Source organism: Falco biarmicus, chromosome 4 (assembly GCF_023638135.1).
Source record: "Falco biarmicus isolate bFalBia1 chromosome 4, bFalBia1.pri, whole genome shotgun sequence".
In the NCBI taxonomy this organism is placed as follows: Eukaryota; Metazoa; Chordata; class Aves; order Falconiformes; family Falconidae; genus Falco; species Falco biarmicus.
The window spans coordinates 58,349,247-58,375,637 of record NC_079291.1 but is presented as its reverse complement, the minus strand read 5'-3'; the positions used below and the strand labels follow the sequence as shown (position 1 = coordinate 58,375,637).

The following is a 26,391-nucleotide window of genomic DNA, read 5'->3' as shown; positions in this document are numbered from 1 at the left end:
CTCCTCCCTTAGGGTCATACTATCACCCTGCTACAGGTCAAATGGGAAGTACAGTATGTGAACAAGTCTGTAAATCCTAGGCAAATAATTTAAAAATATTATTTCAGCCTGTTACTTTACATAGCTCTAGTTATGAAGAGCTTTTCATTTATATATATATATATATTTAAGCATATATTACTTTTTTTTAAAAAAAAAAAAAGTCCCATTAACAGTTAACAGGTTAGTTAAGCTCTGGAACAGATCACAGTGACCTAAGCTTGTCCTTGAGGAGGGAGATGGGTTAGGTGACGTTGGTGATGTTGGGATTAGGGGCAGCCTGGGCTGCAGTGATCATGCACTGGTGGAGTCTGCAGTCCTGAGGGATATGGGTCAGGCAAAGAGTAAAGTCAGAACCCTGAATTTCAGGAAAGCAACCTTCCAGCTGTTCAAGGAATTAATAGGAACCCCTGGGAAACGCTCCTCAGGTGCAAGGGGGCAGAACAGAGCTGGCAGATCTTTAAGGATGCTTTCCATAGGGTGCAAGAGCTCTTGATCACCAGGTGTAAAAGAACAGGAAAGGAAGGCAAGAGGCTGGCATGGCTCAGTTAAAGTGTCAGAGACATCTGTTGAAATAGAGAATAGTTAAAGTGTCCATGGCAGAGTTGAGTGGACTGGTTGGCAGCGGGGGAGATTTTTTGTGCCGTAGATGTACATGGCACTACTCTCCATAGTATTAAATTAGCAATAACGCTAAGCATTGCATCTGAAACAGGCAGGGAGAGAGAGAAAAGTGATTGCATCCGAAACAGGCAGGGAGAGAGAGAAAAGTGATGTTACCATGTGTTAGCACACTGTAGCTTGAGGGTATGTAGGGGATTTAGATTACAAACCATTGAAAAGGAGAGGTCCTAATGGAAATTCAGACGGACTGTCTAGAGCAACAGGCCTCCTGCAGTTATATCAGAAGATGACAATGTATCAGCCATCTGCTGATGTGCAATAAATAACATTAAAGTATTTTGCCTGCAGGCTGCAAGCATCACTGTTAACCAGATAGTGAAAACTTTTGGTTGGGTGTGTATCCTGCGTTAAGGATGACCAGAATTGGTTTGACCATCAGGCTGAATGACAAGTAGTCAACAAAAATTGATTACAAAATCACAGAGAACTGAAACTGAGAAAACCCAAACCCACCAAAAAGCAACCAGCCTGAAAGAGGGATGGACGTTTCCTTACCCACACTAGATACAAACCCTAATGAATGCTGGCATGATGTTTTTTTTCTATTATCGCTAAACACAGATAGCTCAGTAAGTGCTATTGTACCCACCAAGTCAATACTAAACCAATATTACAGCAATAAAGATTGTGTTTAATTATACTGGCTATAACTAAAACACACAGAATTACAGTATAAAGTATATTTTTATACCTGATCATTTAAAGAGGAACTAATCTTCGCCCATTCAAAAGTTAGGTGCCTATTTTAAGCAAATTGCCCTTAGTACTTGCTGGATAAAGAAGTATCTCCAAGGCATGATTCGCCTTGTGTCTCTTGGAATAACAGAAATTGCCCTCTGTGGGTCTCTTTCTCTCCACTGACTGCAGATGGAGTCTAGAGGACTCATATAGCTAAACCCCTCAAGTTTCATATGGTCAAATTTAGATGAGATAATGATCACCATCAAATTCCTTTCCATTTCACAAGACCATTTCTACTTGCTTCAGTGTCTGGATGAGTTCAAATGGATGTATGTAAAGGTGAGGATTTCAGCATTCCTGGAGCTGTCTATGAAACACCATCTCCCACAAATAGCGTTCTGTGTGTGGCAATGCAGAAAAGGCAAATTTTGGACTCAAAACTATAAATGAATAATTAATTGGGAAAATAATCTTTAGGGAAAAGGATCCTTGGGGACAATGATGAACTTGTTTCTCAATGGACAATAAAGTGATCTGCAGTAGCAGAGATGGGTTCTGGGAGGTGATGGACAAAATTGTGTTAATTGCAAAGAAAAGCTTGTTGTTAGATACATTGATGGGAGGACAGCCTCTCTCAGTCATTCAGCTGGGAAGGAGATGTCATGAAATCACACACAAAAAAAAAAAATTTCAAAAGAACATCTAATCAATCTATATATCTGCTGTGAACAACTTAATAGTTATTGCCTCCTGTCCACATATCCGCATTTTTCCCTGGCAATTTTTCATGCATTTCAAAGGTAAAAAAATAAAAATAAAAAATTAGAAAACAATCGAGAAAGGACAAGGGTTTTTTTGTATCATGCAAACAGTAGTTTGCACAGAGATGCTTCCCATTAAAAAGCACTACATAATATTATTAACTAGGTCAAATAGTCTTACTGCTAAGATATGTTCTCCTTTTAATACCAGCTCATTTGGGAACAGTGACTGGTTGTACATGGATTGAAGCTGGGGTCTAATAGAGTTTGGTTAACAAGCATGGTGAGTGCATGGGACTTTTGCTCCAGGCTTGAAGTGGTAGCAGAAGAAAATGCACCAGCCTCGCTGACCATCTGCAGTATTTTTTGCAAGACAAGGGACAACTTTGTTAGACAGCGATGCATTCTGGAAGCAGGAACAGCCCACATTTCCGATCTTTCATTTGCTTGCTTAGTTGCTGATGCCAGCTGCAAGGGACAGAAGGACGCTGAAGTCTAATTTCTACAGACCACAGAAAGGCACGATGGACCTTCTGCATCTCTCCAGGAATCTTTAACTCCCACTGACTCTTCCCTGGACTCCCAACATGGGAGCTCCTCACATTGATCATCTCATGCTTATGCTCTCCTTAAGCATGAGCAGAACCCACTCTGAGTTTTAGTTATTTTCTAAAATAGGTTTGAATGTGATTAGTTATCTAACACCCAAACACGGTTTCAGGTCTCATTGATTTCATTGGAGACTCGAGGACAGAACACCCCCTGTAGCAACCGGAGTTGGAGGTATTTTCATGTTGTATAGTCTGTGAAGACTTTTTTCACACATTCCCTCCCAGCCTTGCACACACACACACACATCTCTACACACAAACATCCTGGGTTTCTACAGTATTTTTTTTTAACTGAATCCCAGATCCAGGCCACTGTGGTATTCTTGGATTTCCTTTATAGCAAGTATCTAAGTGAGGTTTTTACACTCATGCTGGTCATGCAGCTTTACCACGCAGAGGCAAAGAACAAAGAGAAAGCACCTTACCATCTTCAGAGATGATAAACCTGAACAGTGCCGGACACTTGACAAAGACGATTTCACCCACACTTGCAGGTTTCCAGCATGTAATATTGTCCCACATTCCTGGGCATCCTATAGAAGTGAAGGAGAAATAATATACATTAGTGATGGAAATTCACTCCTTCACATAGTTGTGTTTTATACTTGGTTCTTTCTTCTATATATTAAAATGCTCTTGTTTAGAATAATAATTTTCTAATAAGCTATCCCTGGAATAAATAGCATAGAAATAGCATAAAATATGTAGATGCATGGAACACTAATGGCCAGGCTCTGCCCTCACATATGACACTTCTTAGTCCCAGTTAAATCACTCTAACATATACTAGGAAAAAAATTTCCCTTGAGCATAAAATCTGCTGCCATTTAACTATTTTTCAGTAGTGCTGGGTTAAGGCGTCTTTATTTATGGATCACACCTTTGCTTTAAATTCTATGAATTTCTGTTGGCCCTAATCCTCGTCAAAAGTTGGGTACTGGCACATTTTGGAATTTGACCTAGGGAGATGACTGGAAACTGAAAAACTGATTCTGCTTCATCCTGCAGCCAGTTTTGTGGATATGCGAGAGAAGATCACCTCTTTCATGCTATTTTCTTTAAAAAAAATACTGGGAATAGAAACATCCTTCCTCAGTAAAGAACTGTTATAATATCATTCACTCTCTTTACTGTGGTCTTTGCTCTAGAGACTATAAACTCACGATGTCAAAAGGATGATTTTGACTTCTAATGGTTTCTTGCACAAGCTAAAACCAGAGTCATGCCTTTAACAACTGTTCAGGGATTAGGCTTCAGGTAACAAGTTTTGAACTAAAAACTGAGGGATAAAGAACCAGTCTCCTGATACATGCATGCAGAAAAAGGAGGTGATACCATTGTGGATGGGAGTTTAGTATACAGGAAAAATTCAGGTCCCATGTGCTATTGTAAATAGAATAAAAAAGCCCAGCTCCTGCTTCTTTCTGATCACTGTGTCAGAGTGACAAACCATCACTACCTTTCAGGAAGCAAAAGCCCTCCAGTAATTTTGTAAACCTCCATCTTCCAAGCTGACAAACCCAGAAGACAGATGAATTGCACAGAAAAAATGCAGCACAATCTCTCAGATTTCCTATTTATGTTTACAAAAATGACTTAGTGCAGGAATCTCAAATGAGAATCATCTTCTACCTCAGCAGGAAAAGAAAGGAAAACTGCATCTGAATATCTCCACTGCTTATTTGCATTTGAGGTTAAGATAACATCATCTTATCAACTGTTAAAAGCTGCGAGCTCCAGGATTTTCTAAGCGTTTTTCTGTTAATATGCTCTCTCTTTGGCTATGTGCCAAGAAAAATAAGATCTTTGGTAAAAGTGGATACTACTGCAAAGTGTCATACTTTCAGACTGGCACAAGTACAATATAATGAGGTATGGGTGATAAACTTATAAAAACAGTGTGGGCTTTCTCAACTTCGGTGATAGTAGCAGATTTCTGTCAGTGGAGAATGTATGCTGACAGAGCTGGAATTGTATTTTTTCCATCATCTTCAGTGGCAGGGAATCAAGCCCTGTGTTTTCTCACAAAAACATAAGCCAGATACTACCATGTGTGGTAGATAGGGCAGTTACAGTGTTTAAGAATTATGTCAGGGTCAAACAACACTGTTAGGATGTCACAATGATGGCATATGCTAAGCAGCTGATAATCACGCTTTCCAAGTAAAGGATGCAGCGTCAGATTACATAGTATAAATTAATAACCGTATAAAATCCTGGCCCTATTCGATAAAAATCCCTCAGCCTTGCCAGACCCACCAAAATAAAATATTACTGAAAAAATATTCATTAAATCCTCGCAGGAGCTGGCAAAAAGGAATCCTTTACATTTCCCCCTCCTCCTCCTCCCTTTTTTCTACTCCTACCCCAGGTTGTTTCCTTTGCCAGTTGAGGATCTCATTGTGTAAGTGTTGTGATTCACTAGAATATCTCCAAAAGGCTCAGACACTGGCGTTTGAAAAGTTTCATGATACAGCTAATATACTAAAGATGGAAATCAAGATCACATTGAGTGCTGTTAGATTTTATTGGTTTTGATAGCTAGTGTCTGTCCACACAGTAGGAACTGTATTTACCATGTAAATCTGAAGACATGCAGTAATAGGTTTATAGTTTACTGATGTACGGCAATCTGTACAAAAGTAGAGGATATGTAAATATCCATGGTAATGAGACATTTGCTTACAAGAGGTGTTAGAGACAATCAAAGTGGCTAATGAGATCTTCTGAGAAACACCTGCTAGCCTTGCTTGCTCAAATTAAATGGGCTTGATAGGAATAGGGAAAGCTTCCTTATTATTACTTTGACATCGGTTGTCTTCCAAACACTGTGATACTAATAGATATTGCAAATCTTCCTAGAGAAACGCAAAGAAATCCTCATACTGTAAAAAGGATAGCGTAGACATGGAATACATATTTTATAGCACTGTGTATCAAATTCAGCTATGCCAGGTGGCTGCTTTTGTGGTAATATCATGCAGAGCTAAGAAATAACCCCATTTAAAAAGACATTATAAGTTCATTGTGCTAGAAAGCACTGATGTGCTGACACTGGAAGAGAGAGAGAAGCAGAGAGTCAAGTAATTTGTTACTAAAATACGTGAGTGATGGAGATCAGAAAGAATTCTCTGTCAGTGAGAATGTTGCCTGATCCTGGCTGGAAAAGTATATTTGAAACAAACAATTCTGAAGAGCAAAAAGATGACAAAAAATTTACATGGAATAAAGGTCAGCATGCACAATCCCCTTACATTTGTAAACCATGATATAGCCAGCAACTCCTGCTGGGTGAAATCTGCCCACGGAAATCAATGTGACTTGAGTGTGAAACTGCACAGCGGGGCTCTCCTCTGGCACTGACAGAATGTCTCCATTGCCGTGTGACGGAGTGATGCCCAAGCTAGCTTTGAAAGAGGTAGCTCAGATACTGCAAGCAGCAAGGTGCTGGCTCAAGTGGGCAAATTTTCCTTGTTCTTAGCATGTTAGAAATCAGTAACAAGAAATAGTTCTAAAGATTAAGATTTCATGTGGACCAGCGTGAAAAAAAGAAATTAAAAGCGGTGACCTTACTATAGGATGGTCTTGAAAACAAGTTACTGTGCAGGAAGGCAGAATTTGTGCTTCCTTTCCCATGTCTGCACTGCAACCTGCAGACTGAAATTCTCGTTTGGTAAACGCTGTGTGATTCATCTCAGCTAACATAGGTGGTGTAAAGCTTGGCATCTGGTCTTGAGTAAGTACTTATGCCCTCTTTGTAGCATGGACAGAAGAATGCTTCATCTTATTTAGCTAGTTACCTCTTCTTCCATGGGCTGGATTATTCTTTGTGAGTCCGTATTCCTTGTCACCGACTTTTGAGAAAACACAAAATGATGATTCTACTATAGGTTTACACAGGATTGGTTTAACTTTGGATGGCTAAGACTTACCCTTTTACCCTATTCAGCTAAACAAGGTTTCCTCTGTTGTTCATGGAGAGAGAAACTCCAGATAGATATAACCCCATTTTCAAGGTGGCATTGGTGGTGAACCACCCTGTAAAGTCTAATTCCATCTCTCCACTGACTACACTTGGTAGAATAAGGTTAGGGAATAGCGCAGTCTAGACAGCTGCCTATTAAATGGCTGGAGTGTGTATTCCCTATATATAGTTTGTATTCCCTATAGGGTCTATGCGTTTTTTTGGAGGAGACAGGAACCAGCTGTGCCCTCTGGGCAGAGGGCTGGCCAGTGGCTGTGCAGCCTCCCTTAGCCACCTTCTGATTCTGAGCGAAGGAGTCCAGGTGAGGGCTGAGACACGTTGCTGCAGGCCGTAAATGGTGCCAGCATAGCTATACAGCTCCTGAGCTATTATCGGAACCACAGGCAAACCACAGTGTCTGCTTACAAAAAGTCACATGATAAACCCTACATCTCTGTCTCAAGCTTCTTCTTGTAAACGCAAGATAAAACTTGTGTTTAGACTGCACAGCCCCTGTGGCTGGATGCACTTTTTACTGTTCTTGAGAAATGTACTGCAAAAAACAGAGTCCTGATTTCAGCTGAAGCACAACATGGATTTAATATAGATTTCACATGAAGCCCATGACACCTAAGTTTAAATTCAATACTGTTGAAGCTGAGGCGTTGCCTTATATACCTAAGGATGGACCTGACTTGGCAGCCACTGAAATAGAACAACACTTTCACAGAAAGGCCAAATTTCATAACGAGGAAACTATGTTATTTATTGTTTTCAGGATCTTCTTATGCATTTTTAAAGTTACACCTAGCACTAAAACCATTCTAGTCATCTCCTCTCCATGAAGGTTTACACAAACCTTGATCCCATCCTGTGCTTCAAATTAGGCACCTCTGAGCAAAACACTTTCTCTTGAACGTGCTATTTCTAGTAGCTGAAATGCTCCCTTCTTACCTGAAAGATCTGGACAAGCACCAAGAGGAAAAAAAAATTAAAACGCAAAACAAGCCATGCTGGCAGAATAGCAGTAATAAAGAGCTCTTCTGAAATTGCTTATGGTCCCTTACCTTCTTTTTTTCCTCTGTCTAGGGCTGCCTTGAGAGTGGCTAGCTTTAAAACCAGGTTTTAGGCAGCCACATAGCTGAAGTTCACAGAGTTCAAGGAATAGACCTCAGTTTAAAGCCCCTGATAATAAAGCCTGTTTTCTTCCCCCAGCATAGAGCCATTACACCACCAGGACTATGTACAAACCTTTATTTTTCTATAGATTTGTGTCATGTTTTCTCATGGTGCCTCTACCACAATACCATCATTTACACTCCACCCTCTTTACAGTATCCATGACATCCTCCCAGGTCTTTATCCTGCCCTAGTGCAAAACGCCTCCTTCTCGCCTCTGCTTTTTGGCAAGAGAACGTGCAAAAAGAGTGATGTATTTTTTTGGATGGCAAGACCCTGGGTAGTAATTCACTATTCACCCATTCACTCCTCTTAATAAAGCAGGTAAAAGTCCTGCCTGTCTCCCTCTCCATGAAAATAATTATTTTGACATCTTTCTTGCACTCAGTACACCATTTTCACAAATTATATAGGAATTTGTAGCTTTGAGAGTAGTTCACCTCTGTCAGATGTTGCTGGCTTTATTCAGTGGACTCAAAATTATTGGGTGGAAGGGGGAAATGAAAAAAGGGATGGCAGGACAATGGCCAAAGGGTTTTCTAGATTCATACACAGACAAAAGGGAATAGACAAGAATTTGCATAAAACATCTCTCCCTGGAAAATCAAGAAAAAAATTAAACACATAAATGTTAGACGTCTGTATTTTTCGTGTATGGAAAAAAAGCCTAGAGATGAAAATCCATCCCTTTGGCTTACAGCATTTGGTTTGATTTTCAGTTCCTCTCCTCATTTATTAGTTTAAAATATTACGTTCAAGGTCATATTGCCTTCAGGAGAGTCATATCAAAGGAAACGTAATGTTACAAGCCAGCATATTAAACTGAATTATGCGATGCACAATAACTTTGAAAGGGCATACTACATATCAAGCCTTTCAGAGAGGGGGAATATGGGTTAGATGTTCTCTGTTCTTTCATAAATCTAGGTAAATACCAAAATAAATAAAGGTTTAAGTGTGGCCTGGATATGGGGCCTAGATTTTCAAAAGTAATTGACATTTCAAAGTAAAGGTATCTTATAGGAGCCTCTATTACAGAGGTGGTGGTTCTATAAGTGTTTTGAGTCAGGCAGCAAGTTTATAACACTTTCAGATTCAATAACCTCTTTTGAAAGTCCAGGCCATAAGAGAGTAGAAAAGAAACATCAACTGAAGTTCTAGACCAAGTTATAAAAGGGGAGGGGAAAAAAAAATCCCCCACAAAAAGTGGGAAAAAATACTAAAGGAAGACATTTCACGTTGGAAAAGAGAATACTTGATCATGTACAGGGAAAAAGAAAAGTTATTCCTTCCTTAAAATGTCTTATATAAAAAGCTGGCATGAAAAACTGAGTACAAGGGGAAGCTGAGCAGCGAAAAAGGACAGGTTTTTTCCTTCCCAGTTCTGCTCCCGATTGGAGATTTTGGAATTATTTGAACAAAGCCTATTGATCCTCTCAGCATATATGTCATCTGGACCAACTATTGCACTAAGAATTTATTCATCTGTCCAAATTTTGTTACTGTTGTACTGTTACTTGGTCTAGTTGTACTCATTCATCTTAATGATATAAAAAAATACATATGTAAGCCTGAGCCGAGTTCTTCTACATTGCTTTTACAGCGCATGAAGAAAAACAGACATCTCTGGAGGGCACTGCTAGAGGGTTTCTAGGATAAATTATCTTATGGCAATACATATTTTCTTCCATTGATTAGAAGAGGCATAAAGAGAAAGCTTAATCTTAGGCTTAAAACAGCTGTAATTAGATCTGTGGAATTCAACATATATAGTGCGACTCAGCTAGGGCCATACATGAAAAAAAAATAAACTGTGGTAAAGCTTACCAGCAGTCGGCTCACCTTAATATTTTCCATTACCTTTCTTTAGACAGCTGCTGCCACTGGTATAAAGTTATGCAACCATATATATGATATCTATTTAGAAGCAACTGCGTACATAATGATAATTATATAAACTATGATAGCATTTTGTACTGGTACATCATTATCAGTAAAGTGAGTTGTTTTATGGGATGACATTTTCAGAGATCTAAGACATCAAATGCAGCACTGTTTTCAAAGAACTATTTAAAATATCAGCTTAATTTATGAAGGAGAACATTGGACAAAATTATTTGACATATTTCTCTTCTTATGTACCAAGTTAATCCTAGATTATATAAAAACTAAAAGTGAAAGAAATAGAAACATGGCTTTTCTTTGATTGGAATGGTGGGTTTCATAGTATAACAGTTAAAAAAGATGAGCTGAAGATAGCAGGCTTCAGCTCCCAAACAGTGCTTTGCATTTGCCAAGCATAAATTGCGTATTTTAGAACTGAAATCTAGTAATTTTTACCAGAGTTTGAGAGATAATGTCACCTGGTTTGGATATTTTGCATCACTCGGGGACCTTGGTTCACCTTCTGACCACCTTGGGACTGAGCCACACACCACGTTATAAATTAGAACTCTATCTTTATTCCTACTATTTTTGTGGGGGGAAAAGTAGTTACAAATACACACACAAGTCACCGTTTGACCATGATCTACAGAGGCAAAAAGAGAATGAAGACCTCATTCGTATAAAAATTGAACCATTAGAACTACCGCCCTCGAAAGGATGAAACATTTTGTCTATGTCCCACATGAAACATTCACACCTCAAAAGGAAATGTTAACACCAAGGTGGTGGGTTTTTTTTCCCCTTGAACATTTTATACATGAAAAAGATCAGCCTTTAAATGACAGGAGCTGTTATCTGTAATTAGAGAGGTATAAACCTTCTTCTAAAGCTGTTTAATTCTTTACAATCACAGGATATTTATTCTAAGCTCATGCTTATTGCTGTTCTTGCATTGTTACTTGCCAAGAAAATCTCCAGAATGCTTTAAGTGCTGCCAACCAATTGGCCTTAGGTGAGCTTTGGAGAGTTTTAAAGGGAAACTTCAGTTGGGCAAAATCCTTGGAACATTTATTTGTCTAATTATACAGAAGATTGAAAAGCCAATAATCTGGGAAATGGAGAGGTATTTAAAACAAACAAAAAAAAAAACCCCAAAAAACAAAAAAACCCACACAAAACACATACACACAAAATCCCACCACCAACAAAACAAACCTTCTTTAAATACAATACAAAAGACTGGTTATTCACTTACAAGAATGTTACCACTTTGCTGCTCTGGAGGTAGAGAGACCGTGAAATTACTCCAAAAACCTGGGAGATTTTATTCCAACACTGCTGGAGGACAGAATGACACTTACAAGCTGCCAGAACCTGAGCTGGTGCCAAGCTCACCAGCTGCAGGTGATCTGGCATCACTCAGGCCACGGGTTATGTGAGATCATGGGGTACTGCTGGAGGCAGCCTTGCCTGGCAGCAGCTGGTACCCCTCACTTCTTTAATTGCTGGTGGCAGCTGGAACCACTGTCATTCTACCCCAGCACCACGCCATTCTGACTCACTTCCTTCCCTTCCTAGAAGAAGAGGAGATCAAAGAATTTTCTTTATCAAATCTGTCTTTCATTAATTCTCCAAGCTGAGACAAGAGGAGGTGATTCCACCAGTGCCTCGCAAGACACCACAATGCTACAAATTTTAGTCCTGGAGTGACTGGGCTCACAGTAATTTCTGGGAAGAGCACAGTAAAAATACTGGCTGAAGTCTGCAAATTTAAGACACAGTTTAGAAGAAAGCAATGGAGTAAGAACTAGAAAGATGTATTCCTCTTCCACAAAGCCTTATCTTCCTCTGTCAGTTCCTACCCGAATAGATCCTCCCCTTCACAGGCACAACCTGCCCCATAAAAAGCGATTAACTAAGGACAACAGGTTGTAGTGCCATCAGCTGCATCTTACCTTTTTGAATAGTTTCAATTAACAATATTAACTAAGCCTAGAATTGGTTGTGGTGATGGAGCAGCTGGATAGAATTTAATATATATAAATATATGTATATATTATATTTATATTATATATAATTTTTATATATAATATATATTTTAAAACTTTTTTTTTTTTTAATCTATTTCCCCACAAGTATTGAAATACCTCACAGTGAACCCTGGCTTTCAACTCGGGCTGTAGGTAAGGAATCTTTCCAAGCTGTACAGCTGAACAGTTCATTGCCACTTGCACCACCCATTGAGTCGTGATACTTGGCCCATTATGAGATTTATGGACCTGTGAAGAAAACATCTGTAAAGATCACTAGGATAACTAGTTTCTATGGATATAGAGGAAGCAGAGCTTTTTTGCAGCATCTTTTTGGTGTTTTGGAGTATGCCTGCCTTTGAAAATGGAGAGACCATTTGGTTGCATGGGAGAAGATGGGACGATTTACTAGCAGGTCTGCTGAGCATTGAGGTTTCCCAGTAACAAATTCAGGGATTCAAATCTGTTCTGTCACAAATGAAAAAAAATTATAACACAGCTTTTTGATTCGTTAGTTTCCAACTAATCTCACAGCATCACTGAAGTGGGACTAAAATGGGACACAAATCTTGAAACAGTCTCTGGGCATGGGGTTTCCCTTCAGTCTTAGAAAAATCCCAATGTAGTAGAACAGGATTTTCAAGAGGACTTATTCAGGCACAGGCTGAGATCAACAGTTGCCTAATCAATAACATCTGTCAGGACTTATGACTTGTTTCTTAAAGGCTAATTAGACCAAAGAAGGTAGACAGACATGAAAGAACTGAAAATAACAACTGACCTTAAGTCTGTATCACAGATAATTTAAAATCTTATATTAAAGTCTGTTATACATATACAAAGTTACCTCAAAGGAATTTACACAGTATCATTATTAAGGTTTCATGGTAGCTCTGGAGGTAAGAAGATTTTCTGCTCTTTTTACAACTGGAAAACAAAATAAATGGTGCACTGAAAGCTAAACAATCTCTAGAAGAAGAGCTGTAACCGAGCTCAGAAGCAAGCTGCCCCTTCACAGTCAGATTCCTGTCATCCCAACTTTCTTGCTTTTCTATTGTTTATAAATAAAATTATATCTATGGAAAAGGCACTTCTGTAGTAGCAGATAACTTATAACTGATCTTGGGCCAAATTCGTTCCTGATGTAACCAGGGTGATGCCAACATTGATACTCCTGAGAGGCATTTATTCCTTGTTTACTCCTTCAAATCTTCTGAGAATGAGCAATGACTGAATTAACTTAATTTTTTCCAGTGTGTAAATTCCATAAACTCTCCTGGAAATTGTTCTACTGGTGAGTCAAAAAATTCCTTATTAGAGCCCATGGGACCTTATGATGTAGTGGAGGAAACAAAGGAAATAAATACATTATAAAAAGCCAGTTCATACTCTGTTAAGAGGCATGTTAACACATCACATTTCATACTCCTGAACAGGAAGACAGAAGCCGTATTTTGTTCAAGCATTTGGAGTAACTGAGTAAGAAATCTTGAAGCGAAGGTGTGATTCAATAACAATGTCAGAATTTAACAAAGCCCGTCTTTTGTTTCATATCAGACTTCTCTGACTGCCCGCAATGTATTCAGAGAGTAGAAAAAATTAACACTGAAAATTAAATGCAATCCAGCCTCGCAAGGATTTGCATACGTCTGGGAAATTTTGGTCACTATGAAAGAAACTAAAGGAAATTATATTAATATTCAGTAAATTCCCAACTTCTAGATGCCTTCTTGTCAAAAGTAAATGTATATAAAGAGATACACCTTGTTCTGGACAGGTTACAATCCTAAATCAGTGAAAAGGCAATGTGAGGAGTATCAATACATGAAAAGAGAGGTGCCATCACATCCAGACCAGCACTATCACCAGCAAGCAGAGGCCATATAAATTTAATCCAGAAAAAGTAAATGTGTACAGACTGCTCACAATTCTACTGTGTAGGGTACAAAATACAAAATCTGCCAAGAGCTTGTAGTAAAGAACAAGAAAAACAAAACCCCATAAATATTATGAGACACAGGAAGAGGTCAGAAACATTTCTGATGTTTAGACACATGAAACATTAGATGAAACTGAAAATGCCCAGAAAGCCATAGAAAGTGGACACGGAAAGGCCCAAAATTACAGTGGTGGCAATGCAAAATCTGAATCACTACAGACAAGATAATTTCCCTTTGCTTGCCCTTAGATCAGAACAAGCGTGGTGGATCTGTCTCTCTGTCTAAAGGCTGGAAGGATACAGGAAGAAACAGGGGATAGTCATCAGAGAGTACTGAGGCTGCCATCGCTACTTAACAATTTATGGTAGATGACCAGTAACATCAGTAACATATAGAGATATGCTTCAAACCCCCAGCACTGCTGGTTTAGTCACCACCTCCATAAAAGCCATTACAGTAGTCATCGCAGGAAGTGGTATTTTGGGAATAATGTGGATTTTAACCACATCTGGGGAAAAAGTGTCTGCAGACCCTCATTTTCCTTGTGCTTACTCCTGTAAATGAGGAGTTGTGGTTTAACCCCAGCTAGCAGTGAAGTACCAGCAGTGCTCGCTCACTCCTCCCTCCCTGGGTGGGATGGGGAGGAGAGTCGGAAAAAGGTAAAACTTATGGGTTGAGACAAGAACAGTTTAATAATTGACATAAAATAGAAATGGTAATAATAACAACAACAATAATAGTAATGAAAAAGGAAAAACAACAAGAGAGAGGAGTAAACCCCAAGAAATCCAACTGATGCACAGCACAGTTGCTCACCACCCACTGACCGATGCCCAGCCAGTCCCCAGGCAGCAATCAGACCCCCCAAAACAACTCCCCCCAGTTTACATACTGGGCATGGCACTCTATGGTATGGAATGTCCCTCCAGCCAGCCGGGCTCAGCTGTCCTGGCTCTGCTCCCTCCCGGCTCCTTGTGCCCCTGCTCACTGGCAGAGCACGGGACACTGAAAAGTCCTCGGTTTAGGGTAAGCACAGCTCAGCAGCAACTAAACCATCAGCGTGTTATCAACATTATTCTCATCCTAAACCCCAACCGCAGCAGTGTGCCAGCTACTAGGAACAAAGTTAACTCTATCCCAGCTGAAATGAGGACAGGAGTTAATTCCAATGGTCAATGATTTTCTTCAACACCATCTATAAGTCTGCTTGTAAGTCAGAGACATACCTATGTAACATCTGTAAGCTGCTATAAGTCAGAGACTGATTGGTGTAGAGAATTTAGAGATGGGTTAAAAAAGAAATACAAAAATTCATTAACTATATTATTCTTTATCCCTCTCTTCTTACTACAAAAAGTTAAAGACCTATTAGGAAGAGAAATTATTTTGTGGTATTACTCACAAATACATGTGAGCAGGTAATTACACTCCCTTCTGAAGTAATAAATAACTATGAAAATTTGAATACATATAATCAATATTCTTTCACTGTGGTATTTATTGTAATGTAGAATAATTATAGAAAAACAGAAAATAAGCCTAAAGGGACCTGTGGAGTTCATAGAGATTATTCCTTGCACCCAGGAAAAATAAACCATAACTAAAATATCTAAAAGGAAGTCTGGGAGTTCTCGCTGTCTGTGACATTCATTAGCTGGACAAAGGATGAGAAAAGTACATTACAGGGCACAATTCTGAATGCTTGAATTACAGACTAAAGGTCCAGAAGTTTCTTTATGTTTGAATCATTTGATAATTTTTTACTTGCAGGGACTCTGATAGCATCAGTGTCATATATAAACATGGTAACAAATTCCTTCATGATATACTGAGAGTGAACAGAGGTCACATTACTTAGCAGATATAAAATTTACCCCTACTGTAAAACTCAGTTAGATGTAGAAGTTATTTAGAGGTATAAGTATGTATTCATACAGGTATAGAATAGAGTTATATATTTACATATATCCTCAGATACTGCTTAGGTTACATGTAGAAGAAAAATTAGAAAGTGCAGGAAAAAACGCTCCTTTGTAACCCAAATGAGAAATCTTATTCATGTGGACAGGAACAATCAGCTGCTGCTATCATACCATTTGAACTTTTCTTTATCAGTTCTCAATCAAGAAGAATAATGGAAACAAATTGGTGATTTTGGTATATCCTGTATGAAGACAACTCTGAAATAGTTCTACTAACTGGTAGTTCTGTATTTAATTTTGTTCTAGCTTATTCAATTATGCTAACAATGGGTCCTGTTTTAAGTAGTTTGCAGGGTAGCAGAGGAGGGGTAGGATTATATTCGTCATTTAGCTGTATGACCAAAAACCTGGAGAAGATTCAAGTACTGTCACATCTTGGGGAAAAAAGGTGAGGCATGTTCTCAAATACAAACTCAATTTCTCAAATACAACTGTCCTTCAGTGCATTTTAATTAATTGTTTGTGGTCATTATTTCAGTTTGGCTTTGCTCTTGCCACATGGTTTGGGCATACTCTTCTTGCACACTTTAATAATTGTTTTTCTCTTCTAAAGCATTTAATTGTGCGTTGACTTCTATGTCTGGTATTATTTTTCACACAGGTCCTGGTTAGTCACTCAATAATGGATTATTCTAACCTTGCCTTGTCTTTTGGTTGTGATTTCTGGTAGCCTTGTTTCATTGTTCTTCCTTTGATTTGTTTTTCTGAAAGGGAGGCAAACCAATCAATTCTAGCAACTGTGTAAGCATGAAATTTATGGCTTGATTATCAAAAGTGCAAGCGATTTGGGAAGGCAGGGATTCAGGAAGCCTGAAACAGCTTTGAAACAGCTTTTAGCGTAATCAGAAAGGCAAAGAAAAGGATCAATAAGAAGAGCACCTCCAGGTGCTTGTCCACAAGACTCATCTATCTGCTTTTGAAGGGTGAACACTGCATCATCTAGCTTCATGAACATGCCTTACCTGGCAAAACTAGTTGAGTAGGGATCCCATTTAGTCTACTGAAAAAAAAAAAAAAAAAGGCGACAGAAAATAAAATAGTGAATTGTGGAAATGAAATAGGCAGCTAAACTCTTTGAGATTATGGGTACACTTTGAGTGGGACTCAGCTTGCATATTAAGACACCTTAATTTAGATATTTTAATATGTAAACTGAATGTAAATCTCAGTATCTATCAACTCCACAAGGAGTCTTAGGAGACTAGCCAGCTAATTTAGCCAATAAATTAGATGTCTAACATCCAGTGATGCAATTGTTCCCCAAGGAGGCCATTTTCCCCTAAATACAGAGCTTGGTACAGTTCTCTTTGCTGAAACATGTATTGAAAATGCCTGTTGAATTCAGTGGGGGTTGAGGCTGCAGACTGACAGCAGCAGAATTACACCGGGAGAAGGGTAAGAGCTGTTAGCAGAACCCTCCCACACTGGCTGGGTATTTGCTGCTCTTATTTTGGTAGTGAGCTTAGTTTAAGAATTATCAAAGTCTTAAAAGTGTAGTTTGTTAGTGATCTTTTCAGAAAATTAGCCGATTGTAGTCATAAATATATTATTAGCTGGGAGGCGAGTCTGTTTGGAGATTTCCTGATGGCTTGAGGCTCAAACCTACCCATGTTAGAAGCAAAAGTGCCTCTAAACTACATGTTTACAGTATGGTGAAAGAGGCAGGTAATTACTTTGATTCATCTGTAAATAATTTATAAAATGCTATGTATTCATCAAGCTGTCAAAATCATGAGTCTTCATGGCATCCAGGAGCAAAATTCAGAAATAACGTTAGGAAGAAAGAACATCTATTTTAACTGACAGTATTCTGAATTCTGCTTGGCAAATTTTCTAAATTCTATTCCTTTCCAACTATGTTGTTGGAATGATGCATATGTTTGCAAAAATAAATGAAACCAAAAGTTGACTTAGGATTGGACTCTAGCATTCAATGTTCCCTTAGATATGAAATGAAGAAAAAACAGATCACGTATTGACAGAAGAGAAGGTATAATACCCTACTTCTGAAGCATCTAAAATTAGCAAATTATCTTAAAATATATATCAAAGACAAGCTGGTCAAACCCCCTCCTTTTTTTTTTTCTTTTTTTTTTTTTTTTTTTCCCCCAATGGAGGACCCTACATGTCCACTTTAAGCAAACATTCTGCTTTCAGCCAGCTAATGTGTGATTAATTTCACCTTCAGACTTCAGCGTGGTACTGCTAAAGTGTTCCTGCACCACAGAATAACTTATTTCTATGGTGGAATACATATGTGGAAAATGAAATCTCAAGCTGGGAAGCATAACAGCAGCACAGGCCAAGTTAATTTTTTTCTAGTATAGCACACAAAATCCTTCTCCCTAGAATTAAATATTTCAGCACATTAAGCTTTATGTCCCCCAAAACAAAACATGTGAGAAGAGCTCTTCTTTATTAATTTCTTTTACAAAAGGCTGGAAAAGTGCATGAGATTGAGAGGTATTTCTCTTTTTCCTTTCCTGCTCCTTCTATTTCATGAGAGGAATTTGGGGAAAGAATTGCACATTTTCTTTTCCTCCCTTTTGCCAGGAGCAAATTACCATGCACATTCTGAGTCAGCAGTGCTGGCTAGCAGCTCATGGACAAAGCCAAGGATCCCCCTTTCCCACCCCCACCCTCCCTTGCCAAAGAAACTAAAATAAATAAATAGATAGATAGATAGATAGATAGACAGATAGATAGATAGATAGATAAATAAATAAATGCATAAATAAATGCATAAATAAATGCATAAATAAATAAATAAATAAAATTAATATTGGACATGCAGTTCCTGCTGCTTTACTCTTCCAGTGATGGAAGAGGCTATAAAGTTCAGCAGATACTGCAGGGCTGTCTCCACTTTCTAAATCTCTTCAGCATCCTGCAGAGGAGATCAAGATCTGATTCACTCTAATTTCAAACCAAAGAAATGGCATAGCTTAAGTGTCTAATGAAGTAGAAATATGAAGAACTTTGTGGAAAAAATGGAGCTTAGTAAGGGCCAGCTCAGGAGTTGATATTTAAGGTGTTGTTATTCATGTGAGCTATTCCGTACTTCTGCTTTTGAGGGTAAGTAAATCTGAATTATGTCCTTTTTGCCATGGTGAGAGGAGTACGTACAAGTATTTTTCTACCACTTAGCAGATGGATATATTTAATAACTTGTTATAGTACTGTAACTTGCTTATCTGTCTGAAGATGATTTAACTTACTGTTCTTTGGTTTTGTTTTGCTGAGGAAAAATCAATATGCAAAACCTGTCAGGAGTCCAAATTATTACATTTATTCAATTGCATGTATTATTGAGTAGGTAGTTTCCTGTAATAAAGTTCTTGGCTTAAGTTTGTAAGGTATATTAAGAAGTAGTGGATGAAGCTCAGAATAAGCTGAAAAAAGAAATTAAATTGTACAGTTGGGCAATTTTAGTCATTGGCCACCTATGTGAGACTATCAGTACTTGCTGAAGCCCTATAAGAAAAAATACATTTCACGGTAAAGAACCAGCTAAAATGACTCTCTGGAGTCTTTGGTCTAACAACACTTGATCCATGACCAGAGCTTTCCAAGTGATCCTGCAATCCACACAGATACCAAACAGAGTGATTTTAAATATAGAAATTTAAATATAGAAAATATGGTATATCAGAATGTTCCTGCAGAAGCCCATACACTGGCGAAAAGGGAGTGATTCTTAGGAGTGTACAGAAGTTCTTCCATTTACAGTTATTAACAGAAAGCCATTGGAGTTTCTTCTAACCCCTTCTTGCTCCCATCACATTTACTGTTCTCCCACTAGTGGTCTAAGTGCAGGCAACCGCTCTCATTAACACAGCAAGCAGTAATTGGCAAGTGTGCTTTCCAGAGTGAGATACAAATGACCAGTTGCCAATTCCACATTTGAATAGCCCTCAGTATTTTTGTAGGAATAGATAGAAACAGGCAATCCTAGAGAACAATGTCTCTCATCTGAAAGCAGACATTTGAAACAGGTCTGAAGAGTCATTCCCTCAAAAAGCCGACTTTTGTCCACTGACCATGAAGGCAGCTTTGGGGCAACAGCTGAGATAAAAATACCTATAGCACAGAAATCTCAGGTTCCATGAGAAAACCTCCATGCTGTCTCACTGTAGAAAGAAAACGCTGATATTGTTCTCATCTTCATATCAAAGTACAGAAGAATAACAAAGGACCTTCAAGCAACACCACCTTCATAGCAAGCTCACAAAAGTCCCATTATATCCCAGAAAATCAGGTCCAACCAGTTTGCTTCTTGGGCTGTGCCACTGCTAAGCCTATTAAATCTACCTCTGTTGAGAGACTAAATGAAGGATTGGTGAGAAACAAGGCAGAAAGAGGACAATACATGCTGCTTGACGACCGTCATTGTCATCTTATGCAAATGTCCACAGTCACCATGTATAAGTAAAAGGGGGATTCTGGTCAAGCTTCTCTGCAGCATACCCCAGGCTGGAGCACTGCTTCCCACACACACTTCCCTTGGAAAAGCTTTGTGCATTCCACAAGTTCATAGCCCTGTCAGCTGATGAAAAACCAGTGTCATACACTGTGTCTTTATTCCCTTTTTGTGCTTCTTCCATCACAGAGCCAGAAGAAGGAACAAGGATCCTGATTATCATTACCAGCAACAGGAAACATTATCTTGAGGAGCTATTGTCGGGTAGAATGGGAATCAGTAGGTATATTACAGATCCTTCATCATACAAGGGTGATAAATCATACCCTTAGCACAGCCAAGAATCCAACTCTCAGTCTGTATGTGTAGATCCGATTATATTCCATGGCCATACTTTATGAAATCGTTACCAACAGAAGCCCAAAACTAAGGAATTACAGAAAGCATCAACATTTGTATTTTCTCTTTATTAGCTATCACCATATGTACCAGTATCTTTCGCATCGTTCTAGGGTTTTAGAAACTCAAGCAGAGATCATGAATAATTGCTGTACTGTCCTTTCCTTTCTTTAGGTAAGACTAATACAACCAAACTTTTGTGGGTTTGTATGTACATTAATCCTGTGGTTTCTTTGTTTAAAACCAAACATATCTCTGTTAGTCAGTGCTCAGAATACTTCAGTAATTTTTTATTATTTCTTTGTCTCTGCAATCAATGCAAAAAGATAGGCATTTTTGCATAGGTTGATTAACATCCTTCAGCAAACAACCCTTCCTTCATTTTTTGAGAGGGCTCTCTTAGGAAGCATGACTGGTTCTCTGGAGATGCCTATTTCTTTCCATCAAGTTCATAGAATCCTAGAATGGTTTGATTTGGGAGGGACCTTTAAAGGTCATCTAGTCCAACCCCACTGCAACGAGCAGGGACATCTTCAACCAGATAAGGTTGCTCAGAGCCCCATCCAGCCTGACCTTGAGTGTTTCCAGGGATGGAGTATCAACAGTCTCTCTGGGCAACTAGTTCCAATGTTTCATCACCCTGATTCAGTGAATCCTATAGCTTTTTATGTTCAGACTAAGAAACCTAAATACAGATGTCTGTATGCAGGCTGAGGTGGGCTTCAGCTGCCTCAGTGCCACCTGAGGTGACCTCCTGCTTCTACTGCAATATTGTTACTCCAGTATGCCTGTGCCTTCCTCCAGCACTGTGTGGGTATCTCAGACAACACTGAATATCTGACTCTATATATTAAAACACTTTCCCCAGTGTCTCAGGTTCCACTATAGCCCACCAAGCTGATGTATTTACTGAAGCCCTGAAAGTAATTCCAGTGATAAAATGAAGGTGTCTGCGGGTAATGATCTGCACTTTGAAGTCTTCTGTTTTTCATCACTGATTATTGATGAAGACGGGGTGACAAACTTAGACTGAACATGGAATTTTTACGTAGCTACATCAAATATTTCCACTGTAAAGGATTTATTTTCACAAAGATAGGGCTTTACTGCAATTTGAGATGCTTCAGGAGATTGAATTGCCAGTCCCAACAGACACAGATCTTCTGTAGGCCCCGTGTCACAATGTCTTGATACACTGAGGAATGTAGAGACACTTGCTGTTTATGTGTACCTGAAGCTGGTCCTAAAAATCTCCAACATATTTCCCTAATTCCTTTGCTTCAGGAACTTTCTGGACACTAAAATTTACAGGCAAAGCCTAGGGTTCATTTAGGAGTTCTCTGAAATGTAGTCACTGCCAGTGCAGAGAAATTCAAAGATAGTCGGTGCTGTCTTAATCCATGTTCCATCACTAGAAATAAAGATCCTTGAAACCAGTCAACTGTGCCATTGATTCCAGCAAGAATCGAATTCACTCTTGCTGCTGTGTTTTTTTCGATGAGACTGACAATCTACTGAAGCAATAAAGACTCACTTTTGTCAGAAAATACAGCAGCCAGCCACAGGATATGCCATGGGAATAGGAACAAAAGAGTATTTTCACAGAATTACCTTTTAAAAGAATATCCAGTGGTCTGACACTTGACACTCATTTTTAGAGAAATATAACATGTTTTTAGGACCTTCCTGAAAACACAGTTTGCATGCAAGGAAACTAATTCAGCTCTGAAACATATTTGGTTCTGCAGAAGACTGCAGCATCTGCCTGACAGGATATAGCACAAGCACATAATTTAAAAAGAGCTATAAAATCCAAGGAAATTCTAACTAAAATCATAGACGGTCACTCAGTTATAATTCAGGTGACATGTTAATAGACTTTTGGGTATTTTTTTCTGCCATGGTACTGTAGACATTAAAAAGTTAAATGTTTGTAGGTTGTCACAGCTGCCAGCTGTCCATGACTGAAGATACCAACAGGTCACAGCAGCACAAAAAAGAGCATCACTCATTTCATTGCATAACTTTTACTGCTATTCATGGCTCATTTTTTAACCAAAGTGACCTGGTTATATCATGCTTGCAGTTTACATGTAATGCTCACAATTGCAGTTTGGGGCAACATGAATTAAAACAATTCCCCTGCCCCACAGGTGAAATCTGTTGCAAATGTATCTACTACACTTTGCATTTGAAAATGTTCATTAAAAAAAAAAAAAAAGAAATACAAAGACAAAATCCCAAACAAACAAATAAAAAAAAATCCCAAAACCAAGTAAACAGGTATATGGAGCAAACCCTCACTTACTGATAGCCTCTGCATATTCTGTAAAGAAGCTGCCCCTGCTTACTCCAGATCAGCTTCTCATTACACATGGTGTGTGCCATGTAGCAGAAGGTAAGACTAGACTTTGTGATGTTATTAAACTCTGGACAAAAAAAGAGAGGTGGTGTGTTTTAATGAACTAGCTGTCACCATAGAAACAATGAACTACTGTTTGAATTACACAATTCACAAGTGGAATTGTGTAAATTGATATTTTGTTTCAATGGTTAAACAAAAAAGAAGAATAAAACCTTCATTCTATTCAATTAAGTGACATTTTTTTTCTTCCTTTTTGGCTGATGTGAAATACAGAGTTGGATAGGCAGATAAGAAATGTTATTTTTAGCTTTTTATTTTTAATTTTAACATTTATTGATTTTTTAACCCTAACTAAACCAGCAATACTTCTGAAACAATGTTCTGTCATGAAATGTCAATAGATTTTTATTTTCCAAATTTCTTAATGGTTATTATTATTTTTTCGGTGTAAATTATTTAAGAATTTAACCTGAACTTGCATTTTTCAATGACTAAACTGCTTGCAGAAAAATATTTTTATACAGCCCTGCTCCCAGAAACTAATTTTATCTAAGTCAATATCTTACCCAGTTGCCTAGACAAATTCCATTCCGCTTTTTATTTTCTTTTAACTTATGTTCCTCAGTTATTAAAGAAGGACTTCCTGGCAATTCTGGAGATTACAAAAGTAATAGCTTTGAAAGAACCAAGTAGGAATTATTGCAATGAATATACTATGGGATGGGAATAGTAGCTTATACACATGTTTTGCAGTTAATGGCTTTCAGAGCTGTAGGCATTAAATTCCAGTACTTTTCCTTCCCTTCGTTTCCCATCTGAATGGAAGTCCAGCAAAAGCTCAGAAGATGACTAAACTTAGATTTATTAGCAGGGCTTGCAAAGGAGGCAGTCCTCATTTAAACCACCAAAATGCTGCTGAATCTGTTGGCAGAATGTGTTCATGCTGCCCAAGGAGATAATAGAGATATCTGCTCCATTACAGCAATTTTTGCATCTTTTCTGAGTCACCTTAACTGACAGTTCCCAGGCTGATGATCACCTCGCCTAAGTTTTAACTTTCTTAGAGTCCATCTAGCTGAACTTGTCCTCTGGCTTTCCTCTGGAGTCAGTAAAAAGAAAAAGGTCATTCCAGAGAACAATTTATCCCACAAATGGCAGGAACTCATAGAAGTTTGAAAGGAATAACGCTAAGGAATGACCCACAACTCTTCAGTGGCTACTTAGACTTAGTTTAGACTAGATAATTGAGGTGCTAGTTAGTAAAATCAAGAGAAAACACATCCCTGGAGACAAAGCAGAGAGTAAGAACTAGTAGGATTTGGGGTTAATACTCTCAGGACAGAGACTAAAGTATCTATACCTATCATATGTGCTGTAAAAAAATCCATGGCAGAATTCTCTTCTGGTTCTGCATGATGCACCTATGGCCCTACACACTCCACCAATTTGCCATGGGTTAGCATTATACTGTGGGTAGCACATGGCATTGAAAAGAAAGGGATAGTACATTAAGGAAAGATTTTCTTGACACTGAGACACGTAGAGATTACCAAAGACTCTGTAATTGCTAATGAAGAATTAGGTACAGAGATCCCCAGTCTAATGGCAACCCAGCTAGCTCTGGACGCAAAAGCTGTAGGACTGCACAAGCACAGCACTGCCCTGCAGCAAACTATTCCTGCAACCAGGACCAGGACCCCAGCTGAGAGTTACAACGCCAAATAAACACCCCAGCTCAACTGGCATTAATACGTGCAGCTTCACATTATATCTAGGGTACATGGATGGGGTTTTAATCCCTGTTACTAGGAATTCTTCACCAGTAAAATTATTGTTTTTACACTATTTGTCTTCCCCGTCAGACCACACATAGAAGTATAGCTTGGCTGTATATTATAGAGGGATGAGAAGCAGGGTAGAGGCTTTCCCAAGAAATAGGAACATGCCAGTGGTTCACCCACTGGAGATTTCTCTTTTCTCCAGCCGTGACTAGCAAGAAAAAGTTTCATAGATCTTTCCAAAGCAGTTTGGCTGTGACACAGCACCCTTTATTTCCCCTACCAAAGCTGATCCTGAACTTTTTCAATAACAGTGCCCTTCCAGGCTTTCAGCTTCACTAATGTGACCGAATTCATAGTAGGCTCATAACATCCTTTTTAGCTTCTGCTGCTGCATTTGAGAACAAGATTCTTTATAAAGCCTGCAGCTTGGTTTCTGCCTGGATTGTGAAGATTTTGTTCGTTCCAGTTCTGTTACATTATTATCCATAGAATTCATACCACCCAACTTCAGATCTCCATAATGATTGCATTAAGAGGCAATGGAGACAAATGGACACTCGTCATAGACTTAATGTAAGATGGATGTCTAAAATAAGGCAAATTTAAGTCACGTAAGTACAGTTTAAATAACTAGCATTGATAAAGGCCTTTCTACTTTATAAACCCATACTTAGGGAACATTAATTCATCCATTGCAGCTGATGAACAAACAGTGTTGTGTTGATAAACTCAGAGACATTCAGCAAAGAGCTAATCTTTGGCAATGCTTGGAAAACAGAGGTCAGTGAAGCTCTTTTTCTTGCATTTGCCTGAGAAAGAGTAAAGCTTGATCACAGCTTGGGTACAGATGGTTGCATGGGTGCCCTGTTCAGATACAGATCTCTACAGTATAGATGTCTGAAATGAGCACAAATCCTAACCCTGGTGCCACATGGTCCCTAACATCTACCTTGAACTTTTTGCTTGTTTCTACCATCTCTAACTTGAGGTTAGTAGAAGACACTTTATGCAGTGTCACATGGCTAAATCCATCAGCACGAAAAAGCCACTTTGACCAAAGACAGATGTATCCAGGCAGATCAAAGCTATCTTGGTCAGCATCCTGGCTCAAATAGGAGCCAAGTAGAAAACAATTAAGTACAGAGACATATTCTTAGCTATACCCTCCCAGCTCCAGGATTTCAATAGTTTTTAAAAGCTGAGTGTGAGACGAACAATCCTAGTTCTATTGTTCTTGTGTGCAGCTGCATCAATAAGGGAGATACATCCACACATAGGCAGGCACACGACAAAGTAATGTCTTCCTGGTGGCACCAAGGGAAATAAAAGCAGATAATTAAAAGGCTCTGAAAGAACAGGAGGCTGACAAGACACCCAATAAAAATCTAAAACTAAAGAAACCTGCTCCATCTTTAGATGAACATGGAAACACTTTTCAGAATCTACTCTCCCTGCATTACCACCATTATCTTCTAATTACTGCCTCCTACCCCCTTGGTGTCCCTACCAGTTTCCCTCCTGTTGATTTATGGGATAACTCGCTGATAGGATTCTTCTTAACCAAGATCATTGTAGACATCACATCCCTGCAAGTACTTCATTTGAATTTCTTGGCTTGCCTGGCAGTGCAACTGCCCTTCAACATTTTTCAGAGGAAGGACAGAAGTG

General features: G+C 38.7%; 1 protein-coding gene across 4 annotated transcripts in view; it reads right to left on the bottom strand.

Annotated features, from left to right (window-relative positions):
* Positions 1–26,391, bottom strand: part of ADCYAP1R1 (ADCYAP receptor type I) — a 140,523-nt gene that overhangs the window by 53,562 nt on the left and 60,570 nt on the right. For all 4 annotated transcript variants that reach the window (XM_056338255.1, XM_056338256.1, XM_056338257.1 and 1 more), the window contains exon 4: positions 3,202–3,309. In XM_056338255.1, coding sequence (XP_056194230.1) covers positions 3,202–3,309 — 108 coding nt within the window. The remainder of the gene's footprint in view (positions 1–3,201; positions 3,310–26,391) is intronic.